At 39.0% G+C, this 14,740-nt stretch overlaps 1 protein-coding gene across 1 annotated transcript; it reads right to left on the bottom strand.

The window, feature by feature from the left end:
- Window positions 1-599: 599 nt before the first annotated feature.
- On the bottom strand, window positions 600-14,488 carry etnk1 (ethanolamine kinase 1). The gene is made up of 8 exons (XM_031758508.2): window positions 14,155-14,488; window positions 12,299-12,558; window positions 11,526-11,666; window positions 8,941-9,083; window positions 4,870-4,953; window positions 4,610-4,770; window positions 3,270-3,343; window positions 600-3,042 (listed from the first exon to the last, which is right to left on the bottom strand). The coding sequence occupies exons 1-8, from the start codon at window positions 14,299-14,301 to the stop codon at window positions 2,970-2,972; spliced, it is 1,083 nt and encodes a 360-aa protein (XP_031614368.1). The 5' UTR covers window positions 14,302-14,488; the 3' UTR covers window positions 600-2,969.
- Between the last annotated feature and the right edge of the window lie 252 nt (window positions 14,489-14,740).

Raw genomic sequence — 14,740 nt, forward strand, 5'->3', positions numbered from 1 at the left:
ACCTGTATTTTAACTTCCGTGAAGTAACAGATTTGGTCGTGTTCCACTTGTCCTTATTTCTTGCCATGGTCATCTTGTTTGTATGTCAGACCGAATTTCTCCCTGTATTCAGCTGGAAGCTAAAGTACCATAAAGAGAGAGTTCATTATATCCTTAGCACCAGTAGAATAAAAAACAATTTTAGAAGCTTAAAAAAAACAAAACAAAACAAAACAACAACCCCAAAACAACAACAAAAAAAACTTTACTTGACTGAAGCAGTCACTTGAATGAGTGACGAAACGTTTCTCCCTCTGAAAACGCTACGACCAAATAAACACAAGCGACTTTTCGGGAAAAACCTTTCCAGCATTTTCTCCAAGTGTGTAATACCGTCTTTAACCACACCGGCTAACTGACGTTCCCTTACCGTTTGTAGAGGGGAGCTGTTTCACTCCATATGGCCCATAAGAAAGGGGGACATCAAAATTTTAAGATTTCAATTAAAATGAACTTTCAAATGACAATTCAGCGACACCTACTATATACCCCCCCGACTCCAATATTAAAACAGGAAAAAAAAAAAAAAGAAAAAAGAAAAAAAAAGACAAAAGCAGGCGTAAATGTAAATATACTTTATTTTTAAGCATATTTAGTTTTTCCAGTTTCACTCTTTATATAGAGCAGTTTTTCACCTTAATTCATTTCTTAGAAAAAAAACCTCCCTCTATGTACACATATTCACATAAGAAAAAAAAAAGGAAAAAAAAAAAGCTATCATTACGTTTGTTATACATATAAACATATGCTACAGTGGCCAGAGATTAACCTTCTACCCTCCAATAATGTTAAATATAAATGCATTTCTAAGATGTAGTGGTTCAAGTTAAAAGACTAGAGATTACTCGATTTACAGAGAAAATGCACTCATCCAGTTTAATTATTCAGATGGATTTTTTTGTACACTTTGTCTGTCTACTATCTTAATACTCCAAACAACTTTCCAAGAGACCCTTTAGAAATTTTCCCTCAGCACAATCCAAACCAGTAAATTAAAAACCCTTTACCACTATGTAGATGGTTGCTTTTGTAAGTCACAGGTTAAAAGGCAAGAATTTCTAATTTACCCTAGGTCCAACAAGAGAATTTTATCATCCATCCATCTTAATCCTCCAGCATAAAAAAAGCAACACTTAATTAAAAACAGAAGAGTAATAATCCTTACTTTCAAAAGTTCATTACTTTGAGTGAAAAATAAGACTTAAAAAAGGCACAGAGGCAGACTGACACTTCTATATCTATTCATAACTGCATGAGTGGACAACTTTGTGTCAATAACTGTGCTTTCACTGAGCTCTGCAAACGTGTGATTTTGTTTTGGAGTAAACAAAAACCAGTTGCAATATTTGCTGTGTCAAGGTCACATTTAAACAGTTTAGGGATCTGAAACTCTTAGGTTCTTCTAAACATTTTTCTTGCAAGTGTTTTTCCAATTAAAAAAATAAAATAAATGCATAAATAGTCTTCACTTTTAATGATCCAAAGTAGTTTTTATTCCAATTCTTTGTGCTACAAATGATAGTGTTTACGGCGATCAGCACTTTGGTGTCTGCTTGTTAAATCACCGAGAGCTACACTTTCTTAGTTTTAATAAAAGTTCTTGAAAGATTCTTTTAAAAACAGTTTGTTTAAAGAGTTCTTTACCAACTCCAAGAGTTATTGCTGTTAAAAATTATCTTCAAGTTCCACTGGCAGCCTGAGATAATCAGTTTGACTTTCTTTTACCAAAATTCCACTTTTCCATACCATTAATTTAACATTCATTGTTTAACATGATGAATGCCAACTGTGCTTCAAAAATCTGACAGCCAGCAAGGCCACGTCACACACCTGAATGAGAATCGGTCTACGTGTTCACAAAATGCTCAGTCCTGATGAAGACTCCAAATCCTTCCCTAACAGGATGGACACTGCTAACTTACCACGTGAAATCCATCAATTTTACTGTCTAGTACTACAAGTGTGGAATGTAAAAATTACAGTGAAATGTATCTTTGACCCAAGTTAACAAAAGTGTCAAAAGTAACAAAACTACAAGTACAGTGAGAACTGCCGTCAAACCAAATGGCTTTTCAATGATCTACAGCTATTTCATTTAAGAAAGATTTTAGAGGTAAACACAAGCTGCTCCCCTGAAACTCGGTTTTCTACCTTTACAAAGCAAAATATTTACTACATGGCTATTCTCAGGCACCACCCATGCATGGACAGGAAATGTAGGGGGGGGTGATAAGGGTGAAAACAAGAGTCACAAGACAGACCACAAGTGTTTTTGGTGTGGCGTGGCTCCTATCACATGGGATTGAGAGACAGGACCGGCCTTTCCATGTTAGCATTTTCTACCATTTATCTTGGATCCTTGGCAAATAAAGCAGGCTTTATTTGCCTGTTGTCATAAATTTGGTCTATGCCTTGGCTGGTTCTGAGGGGCTTTCCCCATGAATGTGATATTAGGAAGGTGTCTAGGCAGTCAGATTAATGTCTGGGCAACCTTTAAAGAAAGACAAAAACTAATGCTGGTAGTTGCCATGTATTTGCTGTGGCTCACATGATGCTTCTTCTCTGCCTTAGACAGATCTGAGCCATCTGAAGAGTTGCTTATAAATACAATAAGCTGATATGCAAATATCAACCAAATTCATAATGAAAATAAATTTAACCAAGTGGGCTTCACATTATAGCGGGTCTTAAAATCAGTCCTTTACACACCCATATTGACAGTATGGGCTTTATCCTGATTAACCGTGTTTATCATTGCCCATTCAGTCTTTATGGATGTGGACTTTAGAGGGGATTTTCAGGAACTAAACTGGACTCAGACTCTGGCTCTTCTCAACAGGGACCTCTAGAGGGCACTCCGAGGTCATCGTGTGAGGTGCCGAGCAGGTTTGAGGACGAGGAGGAGACGACGATGAGGGAGGTGCGGGCTTTTATTCTGGTAATTTTAGTGCAGCCGCTTCTGGTTTCATCTTGAAATACTGGTTAAACCGCAGGACTGCATATCTGATTGTAAAGTAGAGACACACAGCAGCAGTGAGATAAATATGTACGTGACATGCTACAATGAAATGCCAGTGCAAAAATAACAGAACATCCTGTAATATCCATGTGGATGCTTAACATTTTGTTCTTAAACATGTGATTAAGTTACTAAAATGTGCTTGCCACACCAAGATAAAACGGCTCAAAGAAAAGTGTGCTCGCTAGATTATTTAAAGAGGGCAACTTACCCCAAAAAGTCAAAGTCGATGGTGGAGAATCTGGCCTGAATCAGAGCCCAGAGACCCCAGAAAAAATGAGAAGCCTAGGCAAAAAGGAGAGAGAGAGAAAGCTTCACCATGTGCTCACAGTCTAAAAGTAAATGTCATTTCCAATTATCCAACATGACACACACATGTATGTATAAAACTGGAGTAGGCCCTATGGCAACAATTACAAACGGCTCACACAGAAATACAATTGTTTCAGTTGCCCATCCTCCACACTGCCCTCTATTCCTCTTTAGAGTAAACAAGGCAGAATCTGTCTCACGGGACAACGGCGAGTCTCACCAAGGCTGCAGGTTATCTTTAGTTATTGTTACCCATGTGGTGGCTACATTAGTGAGCGTGTCAGTCATCCTTCTCTCATATTCAGAGCAGGCAGTCTGTAGCCTACATGTCTGTGTATCAGTATATGTATCTGTATAACATACACCACTCTAATTTGTGTTTACTGACCCAACAGCTTACAGTATGGAGAATCATCTCAGAACAAGCCCTAAGGACCTCACTGACTTTGCCAGTGTCTAATGTTAACGCTTTATTTTTGACCGTTTTGGGGGAAAGGCTGAATTATACAACTAGTATATAAACTACACAAATGTACAAAAGTATTTGTCTGTTTGGGTAACTACTTTTTTTTTTTTTAAACTACAGAGTAAATATTTAGTTCAAGACTTCTACTGGCAAGTTTGCTTTGTAGGCGATTCCCCATCATCCTTCATTTTCTCCAAAGCACATGTGCGTTTAGTCACACAAAGTAAATGTGGGTGATTGAGACTCATTACTAGAATACCGTGTGGGAGTTCTTTATCGAGTTTGTTTTGTGACAAGCAACATTTGATGACAGAAACAATATAAAGTGCCCTTTTGTTGCTGAAATTAAACATTAACATAACAGATTTCTAGTAAGCTGGTGATATAGTAGCTCAAATACTCAATACAGAAAGGATTAAAAAAACCAAAACAAAACACATGAATAAAACTACTGCTAATTTAAAAAAATAAATAAATAAAAAATACATAGCTTATTGTGAAATATATTTATGGATCCACACATCAGAAATGCAACTTGGTCTGATGAACTGCAGATCAGCCAGGTGCAGCTTTACTGTAGCAGTGGCTTAAAATGGTTATTTGTACAAGATAATTGAAAAAAAGAAAGAAAAACCTTTGTTATGCCACATGCATTTCAACAAAAATGCAGTGCATCCCTGCCTTCCGAAGCCAGGCTGTAGCCTATTGTGTTCACTTCACATCCATCCATCCATCATTAAGTAGATGACGCCAGACCAACTACAAATACTTACCAGGGCAAACTGGTTGACCTGGACATAGAGGATCTCCACTTCTCTGTCAGTGACTGCACTACCTTGGCCTTTGTGTTCCTTATAGGCTTCGAGATAGGAACGCAGCCACTGAAGCTGAAAGTTCCGCTCAGGGTAGTGACTATAGTCCACTTCATTAAGGCCTATATAACAGAAATAAGAGTAAATATTGTGCATCTATGCCATAGCAAAGCAGCAAACAAATTACTTTCACATATGTCAGTGGTTTGAGTTACACTTACCAGCAAACTCATTGAAATGGTTCCCAATGTCATAGGCTTGGTAATTGTACCCAGTGTACTCGTAGTCAATGAACTTTACATTCCCTGGAAACAGAAGCGTCATCATTTAGACAAAGACACGAGGAGGCAGACATTACAATGATTATGTTGCATTTCCCTTTGATAACTCAAAATGTCAAGGTTTTTCATGTAATTTCCTATCTTTCTGACTTCCTAACTGGACTGGCACAGTTAGTGAGCTAGTTTTAAGGGCTGATGAGTAAGAGTTTGCATTTTGAATGTAGCAGAGGTGTTGAGAAACAAATAATTTTGATGAAACATACAACATCAAGATGTGCACGTTCCATTGAAAGCTGAGTTATAAGTCTTAAGGCAGCTGGGACATATGAGCAGAAATCAAAAGAGTACAAAGCATGCTGCAATATGTGAAACGTGCAAATGGTAAAGGAAAAAGGGGCAGAGCCTGCTTCTCAGAGAATATTTGTTTTGGACACAAACACAGAGTAAAAGGAAAATGGCCAAGTGAATGTTATGCTTTGAAGACAAAAAAGGAAATGGGCACGGGGAACAAAAGGAGGAAGATGATAAAATACAAAGAGATAGTACATTTCACACATGTGAAATAAGCAGCCGGTGAGCAGCCAAAGTAAATGTACAGCAACCACACTATTTGATCCATTCTTTCAGCACGTTCAAGTTACAAGTGCTTAGAAGCACAAGTTGACTTACAAGTTCTAAGAAACTATGCACCAGTAGTGATGACTAAAGATAAACAGGACTAACAACTCTCAGCTTAACAGAGAGCTTCACACAAAGTCTTGTGACGTTTATGAGTCACACTCACGCACGCATGTACGTACGCGCACACAAAATCCCACACAGCCGCTAATGTAGACAATCAGTTTCAGGCTGGGTTTGCAAAATATACACATTTATATTTAACTGTAATTTAGAATCTAATCTAAGAGCATGGGAGGGTAAAATTCAAAGAATGCGGTGCTGCGTGAGTGCATCTGCAGGCTGCTGAAATTATGAGTTCACTGCACAGACAATGAACAAAGAGAAGCATCCAGTCAAGAAAGTCAAAATGCAAACACTTACTTTCACAAGCCCACTTGTTACAGAGACATTAACGAATAAAGTACTGTTTAAAAATAAAAAAAAAAAAATTAAAAAAAAAATCTGAAATTAAATGTCTCTACTCTAATAATTATTTTTGGCTTTAGCTAGCTTCTTTAACCTAGTGTATGGAACATTAGATTTTGAGTTGGTGCTGGACTACAAAGAAAGACACTTTGAGGTGGGTTACCAGCCGGCGTGTGGGTCCTAGCGGGACACAACTGAACACCTCCGGGCAGTGGCTATAGCCCCCCTGTGCAGCAGATGAAAAGGTTGGGGCAAACATCTTTCACACATGCTCACTCTCACTGACACAGTTGTCTTTTAGCCATTCTTTCACGCCCATTCCATCAAGCCCAACCACCACCCCTTGACTTAACACTCCCCTTTCATTGCTCCCTTCCTATTGGTCCGCTGTATATCCAATAACCTAACACCACTACTGCTTCTGCAATGAAGCTCTTAGAGGTTTGCCGTTAGCTGCTGAGCTGCAGACTTACAGGGCTTTGGGGCAGAGTCCAGAGATTTTTTTTGAAAAAGAAAAATCTGAGCAACAGTTAGAGGAGTGGGGAAAGTAAAAGATCCTGTGACTTGGACTGAGAGAAAGAAACGAGCAGGAAAAAGTAATGCAGGCTTTGTTATAAGTGTGCGACAGTTAAAAAAAAAAGAAAAAGGAAAAAAAAAGAAAAAATGACCGCTTCCAGCTCTTTTGTTTATCAATGCAGGAAGTGGTGGCTTCTCTGCTGTCACGTTAGCAGACAAGTGGTTTCAAGTCAGCAGCTACAGCTGAACAGAAGTGACAGGAAGTGGCATGGAAGCCATTCAATTTCTTTTTATGCCAACTCAACGAAAGGGTGTAAGTGCACGGTAAGACAGCAACGGCATTTACAAAAACGACACCTTAGACAACTGTGAGTGGGCGCAGCCAGAAATACAATAAAGATGGCTTGGAGCTGAAGGGCCCAGAGTTTATTGTGGTGCCATTCCATTACGGTTGTCATTTGTACGTGTGGTTTAGTTCTGTTTGGATGTTTGAGGCAGATACAATTACACTAGATCTTTTTTCCCTTACTTACTGAAGACTGTAATATGCTTCTGCAATTCCGCAAACATGCATATAGATTTAGTGCCCAAACTTTGACATGCCTATACAAGAAATCTATGCATTAACTAGAGTACACACTCCAGGAAATGTTACATTTCTGTGTCGAGGAATTTAAGAGTGTTGCATTGTCAATCAAAGCCCGGTGACACTAGAACTTTTTCCTTGCTCAGCCTTCGCCTGATGTGAAAAACAGATTTTATTCAAGTTCTGTATGTGGCTACACTTTCTTGGAAATGTATCTGTATGCAGGGTTTTGTTTTTAGGACTGCCCTGGCAAAATATTTTTTGCACAAGCTCGTTATATCTTTAAACAAAGTTATATTATATTCTTTATTGTTACTGTCAACTATTCCCATGAAAAGACAATTACTAAGAATCACTTACAGATTGGTATTTTTAACTTTTAAAGCCAGAACTCCAAAACATTGTCACAACACTTTAGTCATTTCAAACAAGTCTCAGTGGTTTTCTTTAAATTGTTTTCAGTCACAAGAGTAAAACAGTGAATTTGTTGACATGACTAGCCAATGAATACACATTTAGTGCAATTAAGAGCATCTCAAAGTAATGTATGAGACATTTATTATTAAAAATGAAGGAACTAAGTAGTAAATGCCAGCAATACCTTAACTCATACTGTAATCCTCTTGAATAAGTCTAAGGTCTAGACTTTAACCACATTTGATGGCTTCATTTTAAATCCACCGTGCTGTAGTACACATGAAATAATCCAAAAAACATGGACCTTTAGCTGTACCTGGATTCAGTGTTGATCTTATCATGGGGTTAGTTTACAGGAAAAATACAGAATAGCGTATCACCACATCCTTTTCTTTCTAGAGATTAATATTGACGAAAAAAAACTGTAAAGAGAAGCAGAAAGCAGCTTTGAAATTTAGCCATTTGAGTGGTGCTGAGAGTTACTTACAGCAAGGACACCTATAAAAACAGGTGTATAATAACCAGTACTGTAGGAACAATAGTTTGTCAGATGGACAACTGTTGGCCAAGTAGCAAAAGGAAGGTGACAGGTAGATAGTTTAGATAGTTGGCTCCTACTGCTGCCATGAACTCATCCAGATTAGTCTGAGGAGTGGGCAGAGTATGCGAGGGCCCTCAGAGCCGACCGTGTGTGAGGTCTGTCTCTCTCCATTGCCTCCCCGGGGCAGGGCGGGGCAGCCACAGCCTCTGCTGTTTTTCCTAAGGGAGAAAGGCTAGACACAAGGAGCTGTAAGAAGGGTCCCGCCCCTCGTCACACACTGACGAGGGGGCTGACAGCTCTTAAACACCCCCTCCCACATACATAAATCCACTGGATTCATAGGCTGGTATAATTGCAGTAGCTCAGTGCAAAAGTAAGTTTACCTGAAGACTGTTTGCTTCACATTCACACCAACAAAAATGGCAACATAGCACCAAAAACATATGCTGCCAGTAACACAGACTATGTATGTAGCATGATGCAATGATGTTGCTTTTTCAAGCTGATAACATTTCTAATTGTATTTTCAACACAGAATTAGAACGACAGATCAGACAATTTAGAAAACAGAATAAATCCATGAGTCAAGGCTTCTCTCTTTGCACAACTTTTTCACCTAACAGCCATGACTTTGGAGAAATTATTTAATGAAAGATTCAATCAAGAGCTTTAACCAAACTCAGATTGTCTTGTCTGCCCGTTCTAATTCTACGGCTACTGTCCAATGCAAACACTGACAATGAGTGTAGCATGTGACTAGGGTTGAAATCATCTAGTTAATGCAATCATATCTGGGTGCAGGGAGCGGTGTAGTTCGCACTCAGTCACACAAAAAAAGTATGCGACTACACCCCGTCATACTCACCTTCCTTCTGGTTATAGATGATGTTTTTGCAGAGAAGGTCGTTGTGGCAGAGAACGACAGGGGAGCCGAGCACAGACAAGCTCTGCTGGAGCCACAACAGCTCTTCTCTGAGGCTCCGTGCGCTGGGAACCTCCCTGCTCAACCTGAAAGAGGCAGAGAGTTTAAAAGTTTTTCTTCATACACTGCTCAAGAAAACTTAAAGGACACAGATCAGATCTCAGTGATCAGATCCCAGTTCATACTGACATGAACTGGGTAGCATGTTAAAAACAAAAGAGTTATTCTATTGGATTGAAGTCCAAGGACTTCGTCCAGCTACCCAATGGCTTTCAGGGTGCTGCTGCCTAGCCAATTCTGGTATTCTAAAACAATTGCCAATCGGGCCCCACAGCGCTGGGCAGTGAGCATAGTGCCCACTGGAGGACGTTGGGTCCTCAGGCCAACCTCATAAAGTCTGTTTCTGATTGTTTGGTCTGAGACATTTGCACCACCGAACTGGTGGAGGTTATTTTGTAGGGTTCTGATAGTGCTCATCCTGTTCCTTCTTCCACAAAGGAGCAGATACCAGGTCCTGCTGATGGGTTAAGGACTTTCTATGACCTTCTCCAGCTCTCACAGAATCTCCTCCATGCTCTTGAGACTGTGCTGAGAGACACAACAAACCTTCAGGTAAGTGCACATATTGATTTGCCATCCTGGAGGAGTTGGACTACATGTGCAACCTCTGTAGGGTCCAGGCATCACGTCATGCTAGCAGTAGTGACACTGACCCTAGCCAAATATAAAACTAGTGGGGAAAAAAAACAAAAAACAAAAAAACAACCCCAAACCACCCAGTCTCTCTGTTGTCCATTTCATTAACAGCAAAGCAGCTGAAACTGCTTAACAGCCACTTCTGCTACTTAACTGACCAGATCAACATCTTAGAGGTTTAATTGACTTGATGCTATACTCTTATTTAAAAGTGTTCCTTTTATTTTTTGAGCAGTATTCAATGGGAGATTGAGATAGTTAAGTCAGTATGGGGAACCTGAAAGTAGAGGTAGAAACAGAGGTATGGGAGAAAACAGGAACAGAATAACAGGCACTAGAAGGCAAGAAAATCAAATGTGCCATGCTTTATGGGGGTACATATTTTAAGTAGTCTATTTTTGGAGTGTATTATTAATTTAAATGGAAATATGTATAATCATACTTGTCAGTAAAGCCCAGAATGACAAAACGACTGAGTATCTTAAAAGTTAACTGAGCCAGAAAACAAATGAAGAAGGTGGCTAAGCATTACTACAGGAATTAAAAATAAATAAAAATCAGAGATTAGCACTATCAGTTGTTGTATTAAGAGCATCTTTACAACTAATGGTGTTACATTATAACCTTTTATCACAGTGGCCTCACTGTTAAAACTGCAGTAAGCAGAAATCTTGAATACCAGGAACAGAAAATAGACACAGTTCCCACAACAGTCACTGACAGAGATTTTCACTGTGCACTTCCTGTTTGGATTGGATTCTTAAAAGACTCGTGTTAAATGAATTGCTTTTCTTTGTTATTTGTAGGATATGGCAAGAATGTAAAAGGAGGAAATTGGAAAGAAGAATATTCAGTGGCCATGTTTATTAAACATTCTGACACTTCAGTAAACATGACTCAAGTTGCCACGCCTCTTACAATCTGACTCAAGTCTTGATAGTATTTCTTACAATATTAATATTTGCTTGACCTGCATGGAAATGAATAGCATATAAAGCAACTGTTTGTTTTGGATTCATTTTAAGTGCCAGTAGATTTGAAGGCAGCTGTTACTGTTAAACAAAGCGGCAAAAGCATATGAGGGAGATACTGTAATCATAACTCATTTTTATGCTAACGCAGACCCTCTTTCTTTTAAGCCATAAATGAGCTACCTTATTATTCTAGGTTGCTGGTCATTAATGTAGCAAAACTTAGAGAAAGATGTGCATAATCTCTTGGGAATGCAAAACAAATGTCCTGAAGCTATGCAAAGAACTTGACGTACTTCCTCAGATACAATCACCTGACAAATATCCCTGTGTTTTGTCTTTAAAACCTGAGGGATCATGTGACTCACTGATAAAGCTATAAGGTCATATCACACCATGCTGATAAAAAGATGTGGCAAATTCATTTTTAGACCTTAATAAAGTCTTTAAAAAAACAACAACAAAACCCCTAATCATAATAGTACTAATACACATTACATAACCACTTTTGTTACAATGCCAACTCACATTTTACCTTTCGGTTTTGTCAGGAATTTTGATTCTGTATTAAACAGTCAATTGATGGGGAATATTAAGTTAATTTAACTGGTAGAAAGAAAAAGAAAAAAAATCAGCAGGGTATCTTTAGGGAAGTCATGCGTGAAAAAAGGGACATATACATAGTGTAACAGATTGAACAATATATGAAATGCATTTCACTACTTTAGATAGTAGAAGTGAAACTTAACTGGGCTTTGAGACGTATTTATAAATTATGAGCATAATGAGAACCTGAGTACTAACCAGCTCTCTAACAGATCTGGCAAACTAACTTTGATCTATGTGTCTATGTGGTCTCACCTGGTATTCTGCTCAGGGTCCTTGAAGGATTTGGGGATGAGCGTAAAGTACTTGCCCATCTTCAGCCACAAGTCAGACTGAGGTAACCAGCCATTATGGGCGTGTATGGCATGGTACTTGGCCAGCTGCCTAGCAATAAGCCTGCAAGGTAGAAAACAAGAAGATTTTAACTACAACAGCAAACAGCGACACACAAATGGGCTATAAAGGGAGGGGAATTGTTTAAACTGTATTATAAATCAGATTATGTAGTCTTCTCAGTAACTAATTATTTAAAAAAAAAAAAACTGCTTTCATTATGTTATTAAAGTTAAGACTCATTAAATGCCGTTAGCTTTATTTAAACTCGTGGTACATTTCAAAAAGCAGTAAAAACACCTTACAAATGAAAATGAACTTATTCTGTTCTCAAAAACTGATTTCTGGCATGAAGTCATTTGCTGTCTGTCTGACTTTTCTCAGTTAATTGAATGGAATTAACTACTTCATATTGTTTCGATAACAAAGTTGGATTGTAAACTGAGAACCATGAAATCACATGGTTCATGTCATTTTTGTAAAGGGAAGGAAAAAAAGGCTGATATTTGGCACCCAAATTGTGCAGATACAATCAGCCAAAACACTGACGCAGGTATTACAGAGCTCTGTTCAGAATCTATTTTTAGCCTCAGACAGGTAGGCGGTGAAAGGTGGGGCACATAACACTCAAAGTCAAATGACACTGTGGAAGCTCCATTTTGCATAGCAAGTTTTTTTTTTTTTTTTTTTTTTACCTGAAAACAGGCTGGCTGCGAATGTGCTCAGGCTCCAGTGCAGTTCCTTGCAGAAATTCATAGCATAGACCATTGTTGAAGGTACAGTAAAGGTGTGGGGCACAGCAGTGTGCATGCAGTACTCTGAAACCCTTCACCTCATTTTCCCTATCGATCAGCAGTTCTGTTTTGTTGCCATAAATACGGACCAGAACCACATCCTGCATGGCCGCACCCACATAGCAGCCAAGCAGTTTATTGGTTATTCCGTCTGTGAAAAACTGCAGAGAGGAAGACAAGAGCAGAGGACAGATTAATGAGCGGAATGTCATCTTTCCCATTCTTCAAAGTTCCAACTTGACACCTACAATTAGAGGAAGTGGGACTGTCCACATGATTCTATTTAAATTCTGAGCCTGAGAGCCCACACTGTTTTGGCGTTACGTAAGATCTGAGAGGCTTCAGAAGTGGCAAAATACTGCAAAACAAAGAAGAATCCTACAAAAATTTGGGTTTTGTCATTCTGGCTGATTTCCGCTTTACAATCTCTGAACACTTTGGTAAGAGTTGGGGGGCAGCATACCAACCCTAATTGTTTACTCCATCTAGGATTGACGGAGAATGACAGGACTGTCAGGAATTTTATTTTGCATTAGATAGCAATGGCTGGCATTTGCTGACTCCCCACTTTGAGCTCATTGATGAATAATACAGGCAAGAACGGCAGACCCCCTGACCAGCTTTCATCCTCACTGTTTACCAAGCAGAGCCACACCTGCACTTTGTTCACAGAAAGGAAAATACCACTTTCTGGGTGTCTGTTTGTAGTTGTAATGTGTACATGTCACACTGTTATCCTGCAGGGTAACGTGAAGTGTTAAACTTTGGAACATCAATTTGCACTCTCATAAGATTAGATTAAGCTTCTTATGTAAATGTAAATAGCCCACAGTCATGTTGCCTTTCGAGTCAGTATTTCTTCCAGAACTTTACGTTTAATACATACTTTAATACTACTGTTAACACATTCTGTTAAAAAACAAACAAACAATCGACTGCCTTATATTTGTGAAATCATAAATCTAGTAAACTGAAAATATCCACGTCATGACACTTAATTATGCATAGCATCTTTGTAATAGTGCAAGCCATTGAAACACACAGTTGCAGTTGTCTGATGTCTTGAACTGTAAACTGGAATTGTTCGGTTAAAATGTGGTCCAAATGAAGCCAGGTATGCGTGTCACGGGTTAATATGGTTTGACGGTCACACCCTGACACAGCATCAGCATCCACTGAGTGCGGATAATATAAAGTGTGTGCTGCAGCTGACGGGCTAACCATTCTTAAATCACATAAGGGTGTGTGGGAAGAATAAGCAGCATGAACATTTACTTGCAACAAGAACATCTAGCGAACAGTTTAACGTCGGCAATATTATGAGCCCGCATCTGCGCAGTCACATCAATCGTTCTTTAGCGCAGTCCCTACATAAACTTACACTTACAAATTCTTTTTCCCCCCTTTCTTTTTTGCGTGTGTCGTGTAACGAAGAAAATAAATAAATAAAATAAGTAAAGACAAACACATTTAAAGACCAACTATTGACTGCGTTCATTTCCTGGTTTGTCGGTAGCGTCTCATAAAAATGAAGTCTGAAGCCGTCCCATCTGTTTAACCGTTAACAGTTAATGTTAGACACCAGTTAATATTAAACATCGGCAACATTTTTAGGTGGTTTACTCCTTAATAGCTAACGTCCCTTTTTTAAAACAGTAAAGTTATAAATACTTGATATGTGGGGGAAGTAAAAGCTATGGTAGAATCAGTAAACATTTGACATGAAATGAAAGTGCGTGTAATGAAATAAACCGCACCTTCATTTTGATCTCGGACGGCCTCCAGTTTGGTCTCAGCTCCTTCATCAGTTTCAGTGCACCAGGTCTGTAGTCGTTCTCGTCAACTGTCACGTCTATTTTGGGCACAGCGGGAGCCTCGTCGGGAACATGGATGTAGCTAGCCATAGCGGAGTCGATATTTCTTGAAATACTTTATTGTTTTTTTTGTTGTTGTTGTTGTTCTTAAACTGCAGTGCACCTATGTGCTTCCAAATGCGCAATGTATGAAACTGCTCGAAGACTAGCACCGGGTATATAATCCCCGAGTCCTTGCTGTGCGGCAACGCCTCTCAAAAAGCCCCACCCACCAGGAAAAAAAAGATGTTCTCCTGATGCATGCTGGTAATCGAATGACCAAAAGAAGCGCATGCTCAGTGTCTTAGCGCACACCGGTGGCGGAGCTTAATTTTTTAAAATGACTTCCTGCTCATGGAAAAAAAAGCAATGCAAGCAAAATAAACCCAACTTATTAGATAAGAAACGAATAGCAATCAAATACATCACTCAAAATCCTCGACATTTTGATTATTTTTATTTTGCGGCGGCGGTCGCCGGTGTTACACAC

Source organism: Oreochromis aureus, linkage group 17, assembly GCF_013358895.1.
Source record: "Oreochromis aureus strain Israel breed Guangdong linkage group 17, ZZ_aureus, whole genome shotgun sequence".
NCBI classification, from domain to species: Eukaryota; Metazoa; Chordata; class Actinopteri; order Cichliformes; family Cichlidae; genus Oreochromis; species Oreochromis aureus.

Coding starts and splice junctions, on each gene's coding strand:
- etnk1 (XM_031758508.2), bottom strand. CDS start 14,301: ATGGCTAGCTACATCCATGTTCCCGACGAGGCTCCCGCTGTGCCCAAA. Junction 4,771..4,869: donor CCATTTCAATGAGTTTGCTG/GTAAGTGTAACT, acceptor TCTGTTATATAG/GCCTTAATGAAGTGGACTAT. Junction 3,043..3,269: donor ATCGACTTTGACTTTTTGGG/GTAAGTTGCCCT, acceptor CTTTACAATCAG/ATATGCAGTCCTGCGGTTTA.